Raw genomic sequence first — 18,605 nt, 5'->3', positions numbered from 1 at the left:
TGTGTGTGTGTGTGTGTGTGTGTGTGTGTGTGTGTGTGTGTGTGCTCATGGAGTGTTTGTTTTTGGCTGAATTTGATGACTCTTCTCTAGCGGATTATTGCCTCCTAATTAGACAGAGATGACTAGCCAAGGCAGAGGCGGATGTGTATGTATACCGGTGTGTGTGTGTGTGTGTGTGTTTGTGTAAATGTATGTCTTTGACGCCGACTTTCCTTTCATGCCTGTATGTTAATATGAGCGCATTCGTCTGTTTAGGATAAAGCCAAAAAAAGGGGGAAAAAAAGAAAAATCCATGTGACAAATAAGCCCCCTTTGTCAGCACGTACGAGTTTCTGAGTTTTCACCTCAAGCTCTCCTTCCCTGCTCATCCTCTGAGCTCTGAGAAGAATGACAAATGAGGAGCGTGTGACATTCTCTGACAGAGGACACAGGAAGCAGCGGCACATGGGAATATACCACCTTTAAACACAAGCTGCATAGCAAAAAGCGGGGAGGGAAGGTGCATGGCTGAAACAATGAAGCCTGCAGTTTGTTTTTTTCTGTCTTTCTCCTGAAGAACTACAGAAAGTTGGGATGGAGGGAAGAGCGGTTGCTTTATATCTGCTGAATGGGCGTTTTTGTGCGCACATGCGCGCACACACACACACACACACACACATGCATCCATGCTCTGTGACTTCTCTCTGTTAACCACAGAAAATGTCAATAAACAGTTTGCTCATCCAGGGCTGCAAAACAAACTGCCTCGGTTGCTTCCCGCTGCCAGCTGGCCACACACTTGCATGCAGACACAGACGCACACTGTGAGATTAATATGGTGCGGCGAGGCCCCCTACCCCCCCGCCCCTCCGACCCTCGCCTCACACTGAAAGTGTGTGTCTGTGGGCAAGCGGGGGTTTTCACGGGGAGGCAGGTTAGCAGACAGGCTAATGCTCCTCCGCCGGGCGAGGCGAGGCGAGGTGCTTCGTCGAATTGGCGAGAATAATGGACTTCCAGGGATTAGCCTGAGCCAAACGCACCGGCTCACTTGCTATATAGTCTCCACTGTCCTCCTCTTCTTCTTCTTCCTCGCCAGTCGCTGGGGAGACCTTGGACCGAATAAAGTGGGTCAGGCTTCAGCGGCGGCTCTTCGCCTTCCTCCCCCACCCCCCAACAAAAGGTGACAACAAAAACAGAGAATCGTTTTCTTCTTCTTCTTTTTTCACGACCAGAGTTTACTTTGCAGAAAAGAAGAAAGAGAGATAAATCAGGAATGAAATAAAATGCGATCTGCTTGGCTGCTCGCTAATTGCTCAATTTCCTTGTTGCATACTTGGTCTTTTATCAAATCGGGTTCCACGGTTCCTATTAGCCTGCCCGCGGGTTGAACTGCACCAGTCAGTCAGCTCATCCGACAGAGTCCTGGTTCAGCTCTCGCTGCGTTCTGCGGCCAAAACGAGCTGCGGTTTTATTCAGGGGCCTGTCAGTGAGCGCCGTGTGAAACCATTTGCCTTTACAACTTCAGTATGTTTGTGTTTCCTCCAGCAAGCTCGAAGGTTTTATTTATTTTTTGTTATGGATACATTTTTTCTTTTTTTTTTTGGCATACATTTTTTCCTGCTGAAATAATATTTCATACACATTTTAGAGCACTCAAAAAAAGTTATGGTGATCTAAGCTTCCACTAAACACTGAATAAGATATTTTATCTATTTTTGAAGTTCTTTGACGGTAAGAATAAAAATTGCGTCGATCAAATATCGAATTTTCTAAAGAAAAAAAAAGATAAAATTCCATTATCTGTGTAACAGTGTTCTGTTGTTTATAAAGTAAATAACAGTAGGACTTCCTTTCTTCATTCATTATTTACCCTCTGCAGGATTTTGATGCATGCATAATTGAACTCGGGGTTTTTTTTGTGTGTCAGCAAGTTTCATTTTTCTATTACATAATGTGATGGATAAAGTTTCTCCACTCAGAAATACTAAAGCAGTGCAGTTCCCCCTGCTTTGGCGCCTACCAGAGTCGGCCCAAGACAGAAGCAAACCGAGCAGCTGCTTGAAGCACCCACACTTACAGCTAAGCTAACAGGCCAGGAAGGAGAGTTTTAGTCAGCTGATCCATGGTGGCTTTGGAGGAGCTGCAGAGAGCCGCAGCTCAGATGGGACAATCAGGAATGTTACAGTGGGTTGAGATCAAAGGATGTTTGTATGTTTGAACGGGTCAAACCTAAATCCAATTAAGAATCCATGCAAGACTTTTACAAAACAATACATTTCTATGTGCACAAATGGTAAAAAGGGGGAGGGGGAAACATTTGTGATTGTAGAAAATTGTGTTTTTACTGTGTTAACTAAGGTGAGCTGAGTACAAATGCATAAATACTTTCAGATATTTAAAAATTGTAATTTTTCTTTCACTTAAAAAAAAAACTAAATTCTACTGGATTTGTATTTGTGTCAGCTCTAGGAAACCCGTTCAGGTTTGTGGTCAAAATGTGCCAAAATGTTCATGGCATCAGTAAACTGCTTGTTCACATTTAATATAGAAACATGTTTCAAATATTAGATATGAAAGTAAGAAAACCAAAAAAAAAAAAAGAAAAGAAAAGGCGTTCCATTTTTATGCTATTTGAATCGTGGCAGTGAGTGGGTGAGGGCCTTCGCGTGTGATGGTCTGCTGATTCCACGCCTGCAGGTGTGTGTGTGTGTGTGTGTGCAAGTTTTTTCCAGGCAGCTTTTTTTGTTGTTGCTGCTGTTGTTGCACGCATTGTTACTAAACAAATGTATTTATGGAAATGGGATGTGGCGGGAGCCGCTGCTCTTCGCATTTATTGAGGCGTTGTGCTTGAGCTGAAGTCAAGTCAGATTTATTTTTAAAAGGCTTCAAACAAACTAGGTTCATCCCAAAATGGCTTCAGATCTCAACGGAGGACACAAACAAAATGCAAATAAAAGCGAGATGAAAGGAAGGGAAACAATTCCCTCATGAAGAAATGACGAGTTTACGGGGAGGAGGAGCGGAAGGAGGGCACAACAAGGTGTAAAAATTTACAGCATCTGTCAGTTGCCTCTCTCTCTCTCCGCATCCATGATGCAGGAGACGGAGCTTCTTCTCGCAGGTGTTTTCGGCTGCAGGTATGTTCACGCGACGGGACGCGTGTGCACGCCTGGGCGTGGATCGCTTTCTCCCACGGGGATCTTTGCATGTTCAGACAGATGTTTTGGGACTCTCTTGCAGAGCAGAGGTCAGTTCCCCGCCTCTCTCTCTCTCTCCCTCTCTCTCTCTCTTGTCTTCCATTCGTCTTCCCCTCTTCTCTCCTTTCACTCGCATCTGTTCTTCACTGGCCGTGTTTGGTGTCACCTGAGTCCCAGTGGTGCCGCGGAGGAATCAGGTCATGTTGTAAACTGGTTTCCAGTGCAGCTGCAGTTCCGGTGGGAGCCCGCTGCCCCCTCCTCTCCTCCCCATCTATTCTAAATACTGCTAAAAGAGAAAAATGAGGAAGAGGCTCATTAGCACATGAAGAACTGCAATGCCTACAAACATTTTCCATATGTACTTCGATGCTTTTCTGTGATGGGACAAGACAAGGTGGCACAGATTTGACCCACACTGGACTTAGTCAGAGTAAATGTAAGCTGAGGATGCTTGGCTGAAGCTGTCAGAATGTCTCTACTTACACTAAAACTAGTCCTGCAACAACTTGAACCAAAGAGCCGCTCAGAAAGGAAGAAGCTGTTACACCAATGCTGGATTACAGTTTACAAATTCATTTTGAGTACATATTCTCTGGTTTAGTGAGACTAAAAACTGATGTTCTTTATGACAGTCTCATGTCAGTTTTATTATGCACATCCTTTCAAATAAAGTGTTACTGATAAGTCTGCTACATATTAATAAAAGTGGTGTAAATTTCTGTTTTATCGCTCTCAATTGTTACTAAATAGAAAAAAAAGGTGTTATCCAAACTAATCTAAAACAAGAAAGCTTTATTTTTGATGTTATATCAGACCTGAGGTGGGTAGAGTACCCAAATATTGTACTTATTCTACATATTTTAACTCGAGTGAAAGCAAAAAGTAGCTGCCCAAGAAAATACTCAAGTAGGAGTAAAAATATATTTTGTGAAAAGTCTACTTGAGTACAGAGTACCTGATGAAAACATTTAAAGACTACATCACCAGATGAATCAAATGTTATTTTAATCATTCATACAAAAATAATAATTACAAAATTACCTAAAAAAAATTAAGCTAAAGACAAAAAAAAAAAAAAATTGCAATTCAGTTTATTTCAAATTTCAAAACAAAAATTGCAGGTGTGTGTCTGGTGAATTTTTGGTTAAAACATGTAGAATAACCAGAAATTATTATTCAAGAAAAAGTAGCAATACTTTTCACTTCATGAAATTGAGTAAAAAGAGAAGGTAAAGAGTAGTAAAAATACTCTTACAGGTAATTATTTTTTTCCTAATCGTTTGTCAGTAAATACCACTCAACTCTGAATCGGTGAAAAATAAATGTGCTTTGCTTTTACCTGAGTTTGAGGCGTCATGTTGTGTTAATCTAGCTGAAAAACCTCAACAATTAAACAAAATGTCATGTGACAAAGAGGTGTGGATACTTTTCTCAGGCCCACTTAAATCTCGAGTTTATTTCCCCGGTGGGACTGAACACTCGGTGGGGTTTTGCAAAGTCGCCATCCTTCCTGCCTCTTTGAAAGCTTCGTGAAATCCAAGCAGACGGGCGTTCGGGAGAACGCAACACATCCGCACGTCTCTCTTCCTCTCACACAGCGTTGCTTTTCTCGTCTGATTCCAGAGGAGATGAGAAATGGAGGAGGGCAAGTGTGATCTCGCAGGTTGACGAAGCAGCCGCTTCGGTTGTCTTCGCCCCACATGTATGTCTGCATATGCGCGCTTACTCGGATCTGTGATGAGTACAAGGGAGGCGATGTGCAAACAAACAATCATGATGATGTATTCCACGTTTAGAAGTGCAAGAAGATGATGAAAGTGCAACATGTAGAGTTGCTGAAAGACAAAGAAAACTGTGTTGCAGAGCCCAGGATTGAACGCCAGCTGCAACATCAATAACTCTGTGTGTTTTTTCCAATAATGTAACATTTCTTTTCAGACAGCAGTGAAGTAAAAGCATGGACACTTTGTTATGACACTTTTTTCTTTCTTTCTTTCTTTTTCGTTTTTCCCCCCCCCCTTCGCTCAGGCGGTGCCGTGACAGAGTATGTTTCGCAGGCTCATTTCTAAGTCTGTCTGTTTGCTGTCAACAAGTTTGTGCAAACTGTAGCGGGTCGCATTTCCTCAAGCGTGGTAGGAAAGCCGAGCCTGAGCAGAGGAAGAAAAATCTTTGGGAATTTGCTGCAAATTTTCATGAGGTGAACATCCAGGAGACTTTTGATTTGTTTTCCATTTCAGTTTGGAAATGTGTGGAGAAAGTTTGGAATTAGAAATGTGTCTGTTTACATTTCTAGATGAAGAGAAATGTTTTTAATATATTTTTTTTTAAATATCCAGGTCTTATTTTCTATGTCGTTCTATTTTGAAGTCCTCTGTTAATTCTACATCCATCCATCGTTTGATGGATCCCTCTATCCATCCATTCACCCATCCATCCATGTATTCATCCATCCATCTATTCATCCATCCATCTGTCCATCCATCCAACCGTCCATCCATCCATGCGTCTGAATATCCACCCGTTCATCCATCCATTCATCCATCCATCCGTTCATCCATCTATCCATCTATCCATCCATCATCCGTCCATTCGTCCATCCATTTATCCATCCATCTGTCCATCCATCCATCCGTCCATCCATCCGTTCATCATCCGTCCATCTGTCCATCCATCCATCATCCATCCATCCGTTCATCCATCCATCCGTCCGTCCGTCCGTCCGTCCATCCATCTGTTCATCCATCCATCCATCATCCGTCCATCCGTTCATCCATCCATCTGTCCATCCATCCTCCTAATATTTCCTTTCCTTCTTTAAAGTCTCTAGTTTTCCACGTTACACATCAACAGACTAACGGCAGAGAAAATAAAAATATGTTTTGTTTATACTTTAAGAAACGACTCAGACTGAGGATTTCTGGCGGCATACATCAGAACTTAAATATCAGGGGCGTAGGAATCCTGTGCTGGAGTTGCTCTCTTTAGGTGCCTTTTTAATGGCGTACATTTTAAGCTAACTCAGGCCAGCTGTGCTCCGAGTCCGAGCCCATAAACAAAACGCTCGCTAAAGCCTGTGAAGTGAGGCAATTGTGTCGGGCTGCCGCTTATGCTGTATAGTATGTGGTTTATTGATTTTCCTGAGCAAACCACACACACAATGAAGATGGGCTCAGGCCCCCCCTCCTCCCGCTCGCCCCGCCCCGCTGCTGCTTTAGCGAGAGGGAAAAGGGAGAAAGGTGATGTGTGAATGGGTGTTCTTGTCTGAGTCATGCCGGTTTGTTTTTCAGCTCCCTCACTCAACAGTCCATTAGCTCATTGTTGGAGGGGGCTGCTATTGGATTCAAGCTGACATGTTCCCTCAAGTCTGAGAGCAAGAGATGAGGGCGCATGCAGCGCTGAGTGCTCTAATATTGTTCACACACACTCACACGCGTGCGTCCGCTTAGATGTGACAAAGAAACGCTGGGCAGGAAAAGAGGGGATAAAGGAAGAGGGGGGAGGAAGAGATGATGCCGGGGGGAAAAGAAGAATGGAGTACCGAAACTGTGAAAGGAAATAGGGGGAGATGAAGTTCTCACGTGTCTTTGTTGCTGCAGTCGTCTGTCGGCGTGAGTTATTGATTGTTTTGACAATATGACACCTTGTCTGAATGATTGTTGAAAAATATTGTATAATTGGGTGTTAATTTGCCCGAGAGCTTTATGTTTCACCTACATGAATGAACGCCTGTTGTAGAATAACAGGTCAGCTGTAATTTTGCACGTGTCCAGTTTGGAGAAAACAATCTCCTCATTCAGAATCCTGGTAAAAAAAAAAAAAAAATTCTGTCTTCCAGGGGCCGCCAACCACCACAGTCAGTCCACGCTGCAGCCTCCACTGCCGCCTCCACACAACCACCACAACCTGTCCCACCAGTCTGCAAACAGCCTGAACAGAAACACCCTGAGGGGAGGACGGAACCCCATTCACGCCCCGGCTCCGGGCACCGGAGATGGACCCACCACCCCGGAGTCGGTCCAGCTACAGGACAGCTGGGTGCTCAACAGCAACGTCCCGTTGGAAACCAGGTCAGAAGATCAATGTGTATTATTTTATTCTTCTGGGCGGGTTTTTGCTTCTGATGGGTCAACTAAAAACAGTAAGTTTATCAGGGGAATCAACCCTGTGTGGCTCTTGATCAGATGAATTTCAGCTTAATTTTTACTTATCACTCAGAAACTCAAAGACTTGATCATTTACTAGTCAGTGAAGGCACCTTATTGTCATTTTTTTAAATTAATTAATTAATTTATTTATTTATTTTTACCAAAAGCAATTCTTTTTAGCCTAAATTATCTTTTGGTAATAAAAAGAAAGTGATTATATTTGGCAATAAAATGACATAAGCCAACAATTATTTTAGGAAGGTAAGCACACTGACATCAACACTCTTCAGTGTGGATGCTGCCACTGAGTGGACAGAGCAAGTTTGTAATTATAGCAACCATTAGCATAGAGGAGGTGTTTACAAATAAATAAAACCACAGAAAAGGTCAAAAGAAAACTTTTTCTACAAGTTGAGAGATGCCAACTGTTCTGAGGCTGTGAAAGAATGAGAGAGAGTGAGACTTAAAGTAGACAACGGTAAGGCTGACTTTACAGCATTTGCTTTGTCACACACATGCTGTGGTGCCTCCTCTGCTTCTCTTGGAAATAATTAAAGTCCACTGACACTGCGAAGACAAGAATTTTTTTTTTTTGTTGCTATTTTTATATATTCTTGTAGTTTGCAAAGGGAAATCAGAATCAGAAGATTCACAAAACTGGATGTGAAACAAAAGCATTGAGGCCTCTACCGAATGCATTTTAGGTTCTTAGTAGGAAAAAAGGAAACAAAGTAAGAACTGTAAGAATACAGCAGCTGACTGTCAGCCAATACTGAAGCTCACACCTGATGCACACCTTCTATCAGTCACAGACAAAAAGGCGTTGTTTTCTTCTCACATTTTTTGTAATGAGTCTGGACCACATTTCATCATCATTAGTTCAAGATCTGAACTACTTATACTTTTCAAACCTAAGCCGAATAAACCTACTATTTATTAGGACCACTTTAGAATCAAACAAACGTTAAAAGCAGCAATTTATAGAACAGACAAAACTGGACAGAAATATTCTGACATTAAAGAGTCTTCAAAGCACAGGTTGTGATTTATCATTCTTCTCCTTTGTAAAAAAAAACGTAAAAGAGGGAAATCTTACTTTTCTCAAAATGTAGCTAAAACTAAAACTGTTTTTTTTAGCCAGATGTGTGGCTTTTCCTCTGGTATTAAGTTGTGACAAATTGAAGGTTAAAGACATTTTAGCTACATTCTGCTTTATAATTCTTCATCCAAACTGAACAAAATGTTGCCTAAGAAAACTTAAAGCCTCTATGTGGTTCTAGCAGAAACTGCTGAGGGTTAAAGCTAAGAGCTACTGTGACTCCAATTGGCAACAAAATGGCCTCATAGCAACACTGTCTCCTCCGAACCCTTCTGAACTGGCTCTCTATGTGCAAGCTAACGCTTTCTTTTTTTTTTTTGCCTTAAAATGAGTTTGCAGTTTGCACCACGCAAACGGGTTTATTGAACAGGTGAATTTGTATTCCGCAACGTCTTGGAGAAAGCGTTTAAAATCCAGCAGAGCCCGTGTTATAAAAAATTGAAAGGTGTGACGCAATTAAGATGAAAGCTCTTCTTTGAACTTCCCAGTCAATAATAATTTCTAACTATGCAAAGGAGGGAGCTGCAGACTCCGTGTCAGCTGCGGTACAAATCCATACCATTTAAAACACATCAGACAACACCGAGCTGCAAAGTTATCACAAAACTCCGGGAGCAAAGTTATGAAGAACGTGGCCCAAGCTGTGGAAAGGATGGACTGCGGTAATATGGCAGCTCCTGCTGCTCTTACAGGAAGTTATGTGCTTGAACTTTTTCACACGTTGTCATATTGCAACTGCAAATGTTGCTGTGTTGTTTGCAATAAAACAACAAAGAGAAGTGCAGATGTACTTAGCAAACCATTTAGTACATAAAGCCTGTGTTCATTTAATCCCAGCATCTTTTTAAAGTAACCGGCCGAGCAAGGAAAGAACTAACCGGGAAAGACACTCAAAGCGACTCTGTGGGAGCTGCAGAGATCCACAGCTCAGGTGGGAGAATTTGTGGACTTGGCAACTTTACATTGTGCGTTAAGCAGATTTGAATGAAGGTAGAGGATTATCGTCCAGCAGGACAGGAAGTGCCTCTCAGCGTCCATTCAGTAGTAGGGCCTAAATCAAAGCATATGCCTGGATAGGAGTGAAGCAGTCAAAGTCTAGACCTAAATCTAATTGAATCTGCCACGAGAACGGAAAACTATTTCGCAAAGAGCAAGGAGCTAACATTTACAGCTTCTAGGTATTCAACTTTATTAGAGAGACATGGAAGAAAAGAACTCTCTAATTGTACACTGCTTCGTTTTGGTCTATTGCACATGTGTCAAACTCAAGGCCCACGGGTCACAACTAACTACGTGGCCCTCATGACTCCACAAAAATATCACTTCAAGATAACAGTTGTGTGCTTAGATATGATTTCATCAGTCAAATCAAACCAATTACAATGTGAAAAGATTTTAATCTTACTTAAATTTAAGAAATATGCAGTGAAAGCTGTAGTACCTTAACAGTTTGTTAATGTTTCATCAAAAATGTCTGCCACAATCGGCTCTTTGAGGATGCTTCGAAATGAAAATGAGTCTGACACCCATGGTCTATCACATGCAATTATTTAGTAAATAAGCATTTTTTTTGTTGTAGCATGACAAAATGCTGTGCGTAAAACGGGTGCGAGACAAGTGGCCGCAGCGCCGATGATATGAACTCGGGGGTCAGGAGGGAAACCAAGAGGCCTGGCTCTCCTTTCTAACACCCAACAGGGTAATTTCTAAATGATTTACACAATTTTGTTCACAGAGGAACTTCTCGTACGCAACCCTCCGGATCACAAAAGGAAATGACTCCTGAGTGTGTCACTCGGAAGCACTCTCTACCCCATCACAAAGCCTGACACAAAAAAAGCTACGCATATCAGAGCTATTATGCATGCTACCTGGAGTGAGCTGGCAGGAAATACAAACCATTTTCACACACGCTACACGTGTGCCTTTGCCAGTGTACAAAGAACACTTACTGGGCAAACAGAGCATTCATGCGGGGTATTACTATTCATGAGGCACGCAGTTCGAGGGACGCTGCCGTCCTCCCTGCTAGCACGCTCGCCGCCCGTCTCTTAACGTTTTTAACTCTGCAAGCTGCGTAGCTGCGTTCCTCCTGCTGGGCACTGGAGCTTCCAGCTCTGATGGGTCCAGATAAGCTCCCCCGAGTGCTGGCCCCGTGCAGTATTTATGAGGCCGGGCCATGTTTAATTCAGCCACACTGATATCTGGCCTACGCTCAGCCAGCGCTGAAGCAATGTGTTGTTCTGCTTGATCGGCAAGAGGCACGGTGTCGAACAAGAACGCCTTTTAGAAAAGGAAAAAAAAAAAAAAAGATTCTCACAGTTGCTTATCAGGACCCGCGTTGCCGTGGGGACGTGCAAATCATTTGGAGACTTTTTCTTTCTTTTCCTTTTTTTTTTTACTTATTTATTCTCATTTTCAACAGCAACCTGTTCAGAACGCATTAAAATATCATACAACAGAAAAAAAAAAATAAGAGAACAACCACATTCGTACTGACTAAATGTACCATAATACACATATGAACAGTTTGTAAAAACAGCTGCATTAATCAGTCGCTGGTTTTAACTAAGATGTGAATGTACTGATCTCTCGGCATTTTTTTTTTTTTGCAAGTCGTTCCAATTTGTTGCCGCAAAATGAAATGAGGATCAGCCTAAGGATGTACGAACTCTCAGGTCCATCATAGTGATGAATTTATAAGAACATAAAATGCGAGTATCGTTGGAAATACTGATGAGTGGGCAAAGGTACGGAGGGGTTTTGCCATTGATAGTTTTACAGATTAATTTGTACCAATTTATTAATCTGCGTGAACGGAGCAGTGGCAGGTTTTACAAGTGAGCGTAGATGACAATGGTGCGCATTAAAAGGGATAGCAGTAACAAAACGGGTTACAGAGTGATTGATGACATCGAGGTTATGGAGTAGAGTTTCAGATACAGATTTGTGCATCACCATACATGTGGGAGGGTGAGTGGTGGCGGGCGGGATCTTACGAGGAACCCGTAATAATTGCTTGCAGTTCCAGTTTTATTTGCCATTCCTGCTGTCAGGAATAGTTCAGGGGGGGTCTCTGCTGAAACAAAACTGAAGTATGAATTACTTTATTTTATTTTATTTTTGTCCTTCCGAGGGTGTACATGATTGCCACGTCACATTGGCCCCGCTCCCTCAGAGGCAGTGTTTGTCCATGCTCAGGTGGCGCGGCCGGGCTTGGCTCAGAGCCTGCCGCTGTGAATGGAGCCCAGAGCTCCGCCCTCCGGCCTGGATCGAGCCCCCGCCGCTCGGTGGTCCTGGCTGCGACGGGGAGGATGAGACGGGAATGTCTGGAGCTGCTGGAGCTTGTGATTGGGTCGGAGCCAGCAAGGCAGAGCCAAAAAAGTCACAGCAAACCCTGCGCTGGCAGTAGGCGTCCTCCGTCTCATTATAACCGGCAGCTATAGGAAATGATGAGCAACCTGCTCGCGTGAGGGAGCCACTGCTGGTGATTGAGTGCGTTTGTGTTTACTGTGTGATTACATCCAAGCGTGTGTGCTCCCGGCGATTGTGACTGGCCCCCCTGTCGTGATCATATGTAAATCCTGGCATTTGATGTCCACTCGTTATGGTGAAAGCGTGCGTGCGTGTGTGTGTGTGTGTGTGTGTGCGTGTGTGTGTGTGTGTGTGCATGCGGCCTGACCCAATACTTTGACAGCCCTGAGAGGATGAAGATTGATCACCTAAGAGCACTCTAGGGCTCGGATGACTGGCAGAGTCGGAGAGAGATAGAAATTGACGATCGGGGGAGCGGGAAGATAGCAGAGAAATATAAGTCGGCGGAGAAGTGGGGGTGAAAGAAAGGGTTTACGGTAGAGGAGGGAGAGATAAAGATGGGGAGAGAGGCAAAGAAATTGAGAGAAGTGGTGATTGAAGGAGATTGTTTTGGGGAGTGTGTGTGAGAGAAGACAGAAAGGACGAGGAGGGAGATTGGGACCCGAGGAACATGGATACATTTACCAGTGTGAGATAAATGACTGTAGATGGCTCCCGCTATCGTGTGCGTGCGTGTGTGTTTGTAAGGCCGAGCGAGAAAAAGAGGCGAAGAGCGCATTTTTCTATGTGAGGGCGAATGCACATGTGTATACATGTGTTGCAGCATTTTGTGAGAAAGCACCTGATTTCCAATTGGTCCCTTGGAGCCTTTTTGCCTCGCTGATGCCAGGTTCAATCTCTCTCTGTGATCTCAGGACGTTCCCCAGCACCCCCACCTGCCCACTCCTCTGTGGGCCACAAGTCTAAGGGAGAAATAAGCTCCTCGAGAAGGCTGCAGCATCTCAATTTATCTGGAGAGAACGGCGGAGGATGGGGTTAGGGAGGGTGGGTTACTTTCAAATGCATTACCGAGGCGACAGGGAGAAGATCCAACCTGTGGAAAAGGATCGAGAAAAGATTTATTCTTAGCCGTGCAGCCGCTCCTGTAATGCGCAACCATTACTCCTTAACGTTATGCAAAGCTTATTAACAACATGACCTTGCATTCTCTTAACGTTTGCTTTAAAATGAATATTCGGCTTTTCTTCTCCGCTCCTCTAATAATCGAAAAAAATGTGTTTTCCTCCAACTGCATTCTCTTTTAAAGTTTTTTTTTTCTAGTTTAATGACAAAAGCAAATGTGTTTATGCTTGAGACCATAACCAGTGCAGCCGCAGTACGAAATTGTGTCTACGCTGAAAAACACCCGTTTATATTTATCATGAACATATTTTCAAAAGAGAAAGTAAATTGCTACATATCCAAACTGACCAGACTAACATTTTGAAGTCTATTCTCTGTCTTTCTAGTTTTAGCGAGAGCTCAAACTGGCAGACCTGTGAAGAGTTGCAGTAACTAAAGATAAACGTATGGATGTTCAGAAATTAAAAAAACTAAAAACTGTGAAATAGCCCTTTAGCTAAGCTCCGAGCAGACACTATTCAGCACTGAAAGTGACAAATGGTTGTCTCAGCTTATAAATCATTAAAATCTGCTCTGCCATGGTTTGGGCAATTAAAGCACTTTTTACAATAGAGCCACATTCCTTCAGTTATTCATTTCTTTTATATGTCTGAGAGTTACCTTCATATCCTTTAGCCAAAACAAAGGGCATTCAGCAGTAGGAAGCAGTAATCACAGCATTGTTCCTCGCTCTCTTGCCCAGCAGCTGGTCAGCTGGAGGTCGGCTTCTGAGGAAGACGCATTTCTTTTCCCAGACAGTTGCTGTTTTGATCCCCGGCTTTCCCGGTCCACACGCCGAGGGTTGCCATGCCGTCACCGAGCGAGACGACGATGCCCGGTTGCCTCCCAACTACCAAAAGCGGCAGAGAAACAGATGTGAAATTTATTCAAATGTTGGCTATACATAACTGTAGATTTACATTCTATGAGTCAGAGTCTGATGTTAACAGCAGATTAATCACAAAAGGTCAGTGATTTAATCATCTGTCGAGGATGAGCAGTTTCATGACACATTCTGGATTAAGTCATGCATTTAATCATCATGTGTCACGCATTAATTAACTGCTTTTTAGTTTATGGCACAGGGGGTAGACATGCCTTTATACATTACAAGAGATGTTTTTTTTCTTCTTCTTCTTTTAAAGAAAGAGACTTCTGCTGGTCGAGAACCAATAAACTACAAGTTATGCAACTAAGTTTGAAGAGAGATTGGCCCTGCTAATCTATTCTTAACAGTCTGGGCATTGGCCAGTTGTTGGGTTTATGAAGTGACTTATTGGAAGCCTGATCTTCAAAGATCAAATTAAATTGATAATTGCTTTTTGTAGTTTCAGTGCATTTTTTTTATGCATCCATGATCTCCTTTTCCAAAATTGGGCTGCAGAGGTAACAGGTCCAGTAGGGAAACACAGAAATCTTCCTCTCTGGTGTATTCTGTGCAGCCCCTGCAGTGACCTGAAGGGATGTTTAGTCCCTCCAACGTGTATTTGGTCCACCCTGTGGTCTTCCTCCAGTGGGACTTGCCTGGCAAACCTTTGAAGGACCCAGGAGGCTTCCCGACCAGAACCATCTCTTCTGACTTATGTTTTTTTAAGCAGAGATGCAGCAGAGATCATGTCTCTGAATCCAGCTGACCTGCAAGAAGGACATTTCAGCTGCTGATCTGCAAGATGTCTTTCTTTGCGTTGTGATCCATGTCTTATGACCATTGGGGGAGACCGTAGATTGATGGGTGAAACGAGAGCTTCGCTCTTTAGCTCAGCTGTTTTAAACCAGAACAGTATCCGCATTCCTGCAGAAGTGGCCTCGGGTTATCTATTCATCTCCTGACCGATCGTTTGTGAACGTGACATCAAGATAATTAAAATTCTCCACGGTAGAATTGCATGCTGGGATTTGCCTTTTTCCGGTTGGGCTTTTAGGGCCTCGGAGGAGTTGAGTCTGGTCCCAATCGCCTCACAATCGGCTCCGATCTGCTCAAGTGCATGCTGAAGTTCATGCCCTGAAGATGAGAGCATTACTATATCATCTGCAAAAAGCAAAATAAATAAATAAATAAATAAATAAATACATCAGACCATGTGATTCCCAATCCCAACACCTTCCGCTCCACTACCAAAGTCCCATACTTCATCCGAAGTTCCAAAATCAGCTCTCATTTTGCGTAGACCAAAATTGCGCCATTTTTCTCACTGAACTAGCTCTCTTCAAGGTGTCTTCTGATTGGTCAGAAGTTTGTTGCCGTGCGCTCAGACAGATATGTCAATATTTCTCTTTGACCAATCCGCTACCGCTCTCCGGTTTTTGTATCTAGAAATGAATACTTTTTGAGGAACTGAACTGACGAAACTGAGGAATTATTTGTACAACTCTTCACTAAATAGCTGTTATATTAATAAGGCTTTCAAACGATTAATAACTCCTGGATGGAAATTGTAACATTGACTATTAAATGAAGTACATCTGGGCTTTTAGTCTGGAGACCCAATCCATGATGGGCAGTATTTTTCATCTTTTGTCTGTCGTCAAAAGAATCATCTGAATAAACATCCCTCACACAGTTTTCACCTGCCGCTTGTTTTGTTTTTTTCTTCGTATCTTTTGTTGTTTTTCTCTTTTTTTTTTTTGTAATTACAGAAGGTAACAGTTGTCATCGTTTTCCTCCACCATATTCCCCTCCCAGAGAGCTTTGTGTTTAATTCTCAGATCCGAGTGTTTTCATGGGCTCTCCCTTAACAAGTCGACCTCCCTTAATTGTTCTCTACGTCTGACATGTGTTGATGCGTCTCAGACTGCCATCCTCGTATTAGTCAGAGCTGAGAAAATGAACCGTGCTTCCGTGGCTGTGTAAAAGCGCGTGTGTTTGTTCGCTCAGGGGGAATGCCAGCTTTGACTTGCCGCTAATTACCCAGCATGCTCTCTGTTCTGTGGTTAATTGTCCAGGTCCTCGTTTTCTCTCGATGGGACGTAGCGTTGGAGGGCGGGAGGGGTGAGAAAAAACATGTCCTGTCTTCTTCTTCTTTTTCTTCTTCTTCTTCTTCTCTGCCCGTCTTCCAGTGCGCAGCCTTCTATCTCCATCTTCCTTCCTTTATGTCACTTGTTGCTCGGCGGGGATGCAAATTAAACCATCGGCTGCGGTTACAGGACAAGCCGGCGGACGAAAACTCGCACAAATTTGTGCCGCCCGTGCGTGGGTGCTTACCTCCAAGTCACGGCGTAAATGTTTGTCGGTGTGTGATTTAGGTTTTTGTTTGTTCGGAGTATTTGTGTGCATAAAGAATTAGACGCGATGACAGCGAGGGGAGCCGTAGCTGGGAGGTAGGGGTGGCGGGGTCTCTGTCAGCTTTCTCTAATTATGTGTGGCATTTCCATACTGGACCACTGTCAAAAAAAAAAAAAAAAAAATTAAATAAATAAACAGATGCACAAAACACACACGCATAAATACACAACCCAGCCCTTGCCTAATGATACAGAGCTGTGATTGTTGGCTGCCTGCTATGATAGAACCCCTCCATTGCCGTCCGCAACATAAATCAATGTCAATTACCTCCCCAGAGCACATTAGACACTTTCCATTCCTGCTCATAATTAGTGCGGACCGTAGACATATTCCCATCCCACACAGGCTCGCCGAGCGCCGTCTGCACACAAACAACAAAGCCTTGGACTGAAACGATTTCGCTGGGCGAGTTCAAATGCATACCGGCACATCAAAAATCGCATGCATTGTGTCGCGCAGAACGCGAGCGGCTCACCGGCTCGCTCGCCGCACATTAGGAGGATTGTAATTAATTAGCGCCGGCCTTGCCATCACAGAGTGCTTCAATGGCTGTGAAAATGAGTTCAAGCAGACACAAGCTGCTTGACCTTGGGAAAAGTGGGCGCGCGTTTTGTTGTGCGCACACCCCGCGCGTATGTGCATCCTTGCGTTTGGCAGCTTATATACATTTTTCATGCATAATAAAAAAGGGTGAAGGGAGTGGGAGGGTGACACGAAGAGCGCGGTATTTTTAGACAATAACATCATATTTCCTTTACATGCCGTCTCCCCGTGCCTCCGTCTGTCGGGTGTGTTTTTGTTCCTCCTTTCTCCCCTTTTCTCTCGTGCAACACACCTGACAGGTAACGGGGAGAGGAACGGGGGAAGGAGGGCAACCCGGGGGGACAGCAATCCAACAATCAGTGGTATAAAATGCAGAAAGAGTGGGAGAAGGGGGACCAGCACCAGCGGACTGAATAATTGATAGAGAGAGTGGAGCAGTGCTCCCAAAACAAATCTTCATGCTTGGAGCCCATTACCTGTTTTTAGCGGAGGGGGAAAAAAGACACACGCACTCTCTGTTTTGTTAACAGCAGTGATTAAAGGCATCAAAATGATAGGGGGGAGCGGAGGGGCTCACAGCACAGATAAGCTCTGTTTTCCTTCTTCTCAAAGGACAGCCAATAGTCTGAATGCTAGTGACAGTGGGCTGCATTAGAAAAAGGACAGCCCTGACACACATTCAGGCAGACATGAGTCACAAGTCCTGGACTGGAGGCGGAGAAGAGTGACAAATCCAGTTGATGGAGAGGAAAAAGAGACTCGGAGCCCTCATAACTCACTCTAGTTATGAGAATATCTTTACCAAGAGTGAGTCAAGAAGTTTAGGGTTTAGTTTCTTCTGTTTCCCACAGAGCAAGTAAACTAAGGGGGAAAAAAAAAGAAACACATTTTCTCTGTTTTCTGCCGCTTACAGTAGAAATAGTGACATGTACAGTAGTAGCAGAGGCACAATCAGGGCATTTTTACATGATTAAATCCATAATATGAAACTAAAATTCAACTCCTAAATTTTGATTTCTGAACTCTTCCTGAGTTAAACCATTAGTATTGTTGTTTCTAAATGAATATTAACTTTTTTTTTTTTTTTGCATTATTCGAGTTCTGAAAGCTCTGCATCTTTTTCCTGATTTTAACCATTTTTTATTTTCTGCAAATAAATACAAAATTTTTGCTTAGAATTTTGGATGTTGTCAGTAGTTCATAGAATAAAAGAATTAAGTTCATTTTACTCAAATATATTCTTATAGAGAGTAAAATCTGAAATCTGATCATTTTTTTTTCCAGAGCTGTCTATGTATATCTGGGTTTTATCATCTGCACCCTCATTGAGCTTAGCTGCTTAATAAAAAAATATATATATTTCTATTGTGTACTTGGAAAAAATATATATCTACAGTTAATGGAATGTATTTTTTTTCTGATCTGATCAATTTTGATTGCCTCTAAAAATCTAAATGTTTTTCATCTTTTGCAGTAATGCTTACAATGAAGGAGACCATACTGGCTCCCATCCCAACCTTGACCATGTATGTGTAATTTTTATGAATTCAGTTTCAGATTTATTTTGGTAAATTTACAACAATGCAAAAAAATAAATAAATAAATAAATAAAAAAAATAACAAATAAAACCCTATTTCACAAACTGAAAATTGACCACAAAAGTAATAGACTGAAAACAGGACTTGTACTTTCCTACCCTACTCACAGACTCAGCAATCTACAAAAATAAAAGACGTCTTTTGCCACATACACACATAAGCACACATACCATGGAATATTTGGATTTCCCACAGGATGAATAAACGCATTAAGACATCATTTTATTGAAGATTACAGCTTTTGTGTCAAGATGATTATATATATATATATATATATATATATA

General features: G+C 42.8%; 1 protein-coding gene across 1 annotated transcript in view; it reads left to right on the top strand.

Moving 5' to 3' along the window:
• tenm2a (teneurin transmembrane protein 2a) overlaps positions 1-18,605 on the top strand; it is a 296,883-nt gene that overhangs the window by 207,514 nt on the left and 70,764 nt on the right. The window contains exon 5 of the mRNA XM_016672797.1: positions 7,012-7,243. Coding sequence (XP_016528283.1) covers positions 7,012-7,243 — 232 coding nt within the window. The remainder of the gene's footprint in view (positions 1-7,011; positions 7,244-18,605) is intronic.

Source organism: Poecilia formosa, unplaced genomic scaffold (assembly GCF_000485575.1).
Source record: "Poecilia formosa unplaced genomic scaffold, Poecilia_formosa-5.1.2 Scaffold66, whole genome shotgun sequence".
Lineage (NCBI taxonomy): Eukaryota > Metazoa > Chordata > Actinopteri > Cyprinodontiformes > Poeciliidae > Poecilia > Poecilia formosa.
This window is presented reverse-complemented; position numbering and strand designations above follow the sequence as displayed.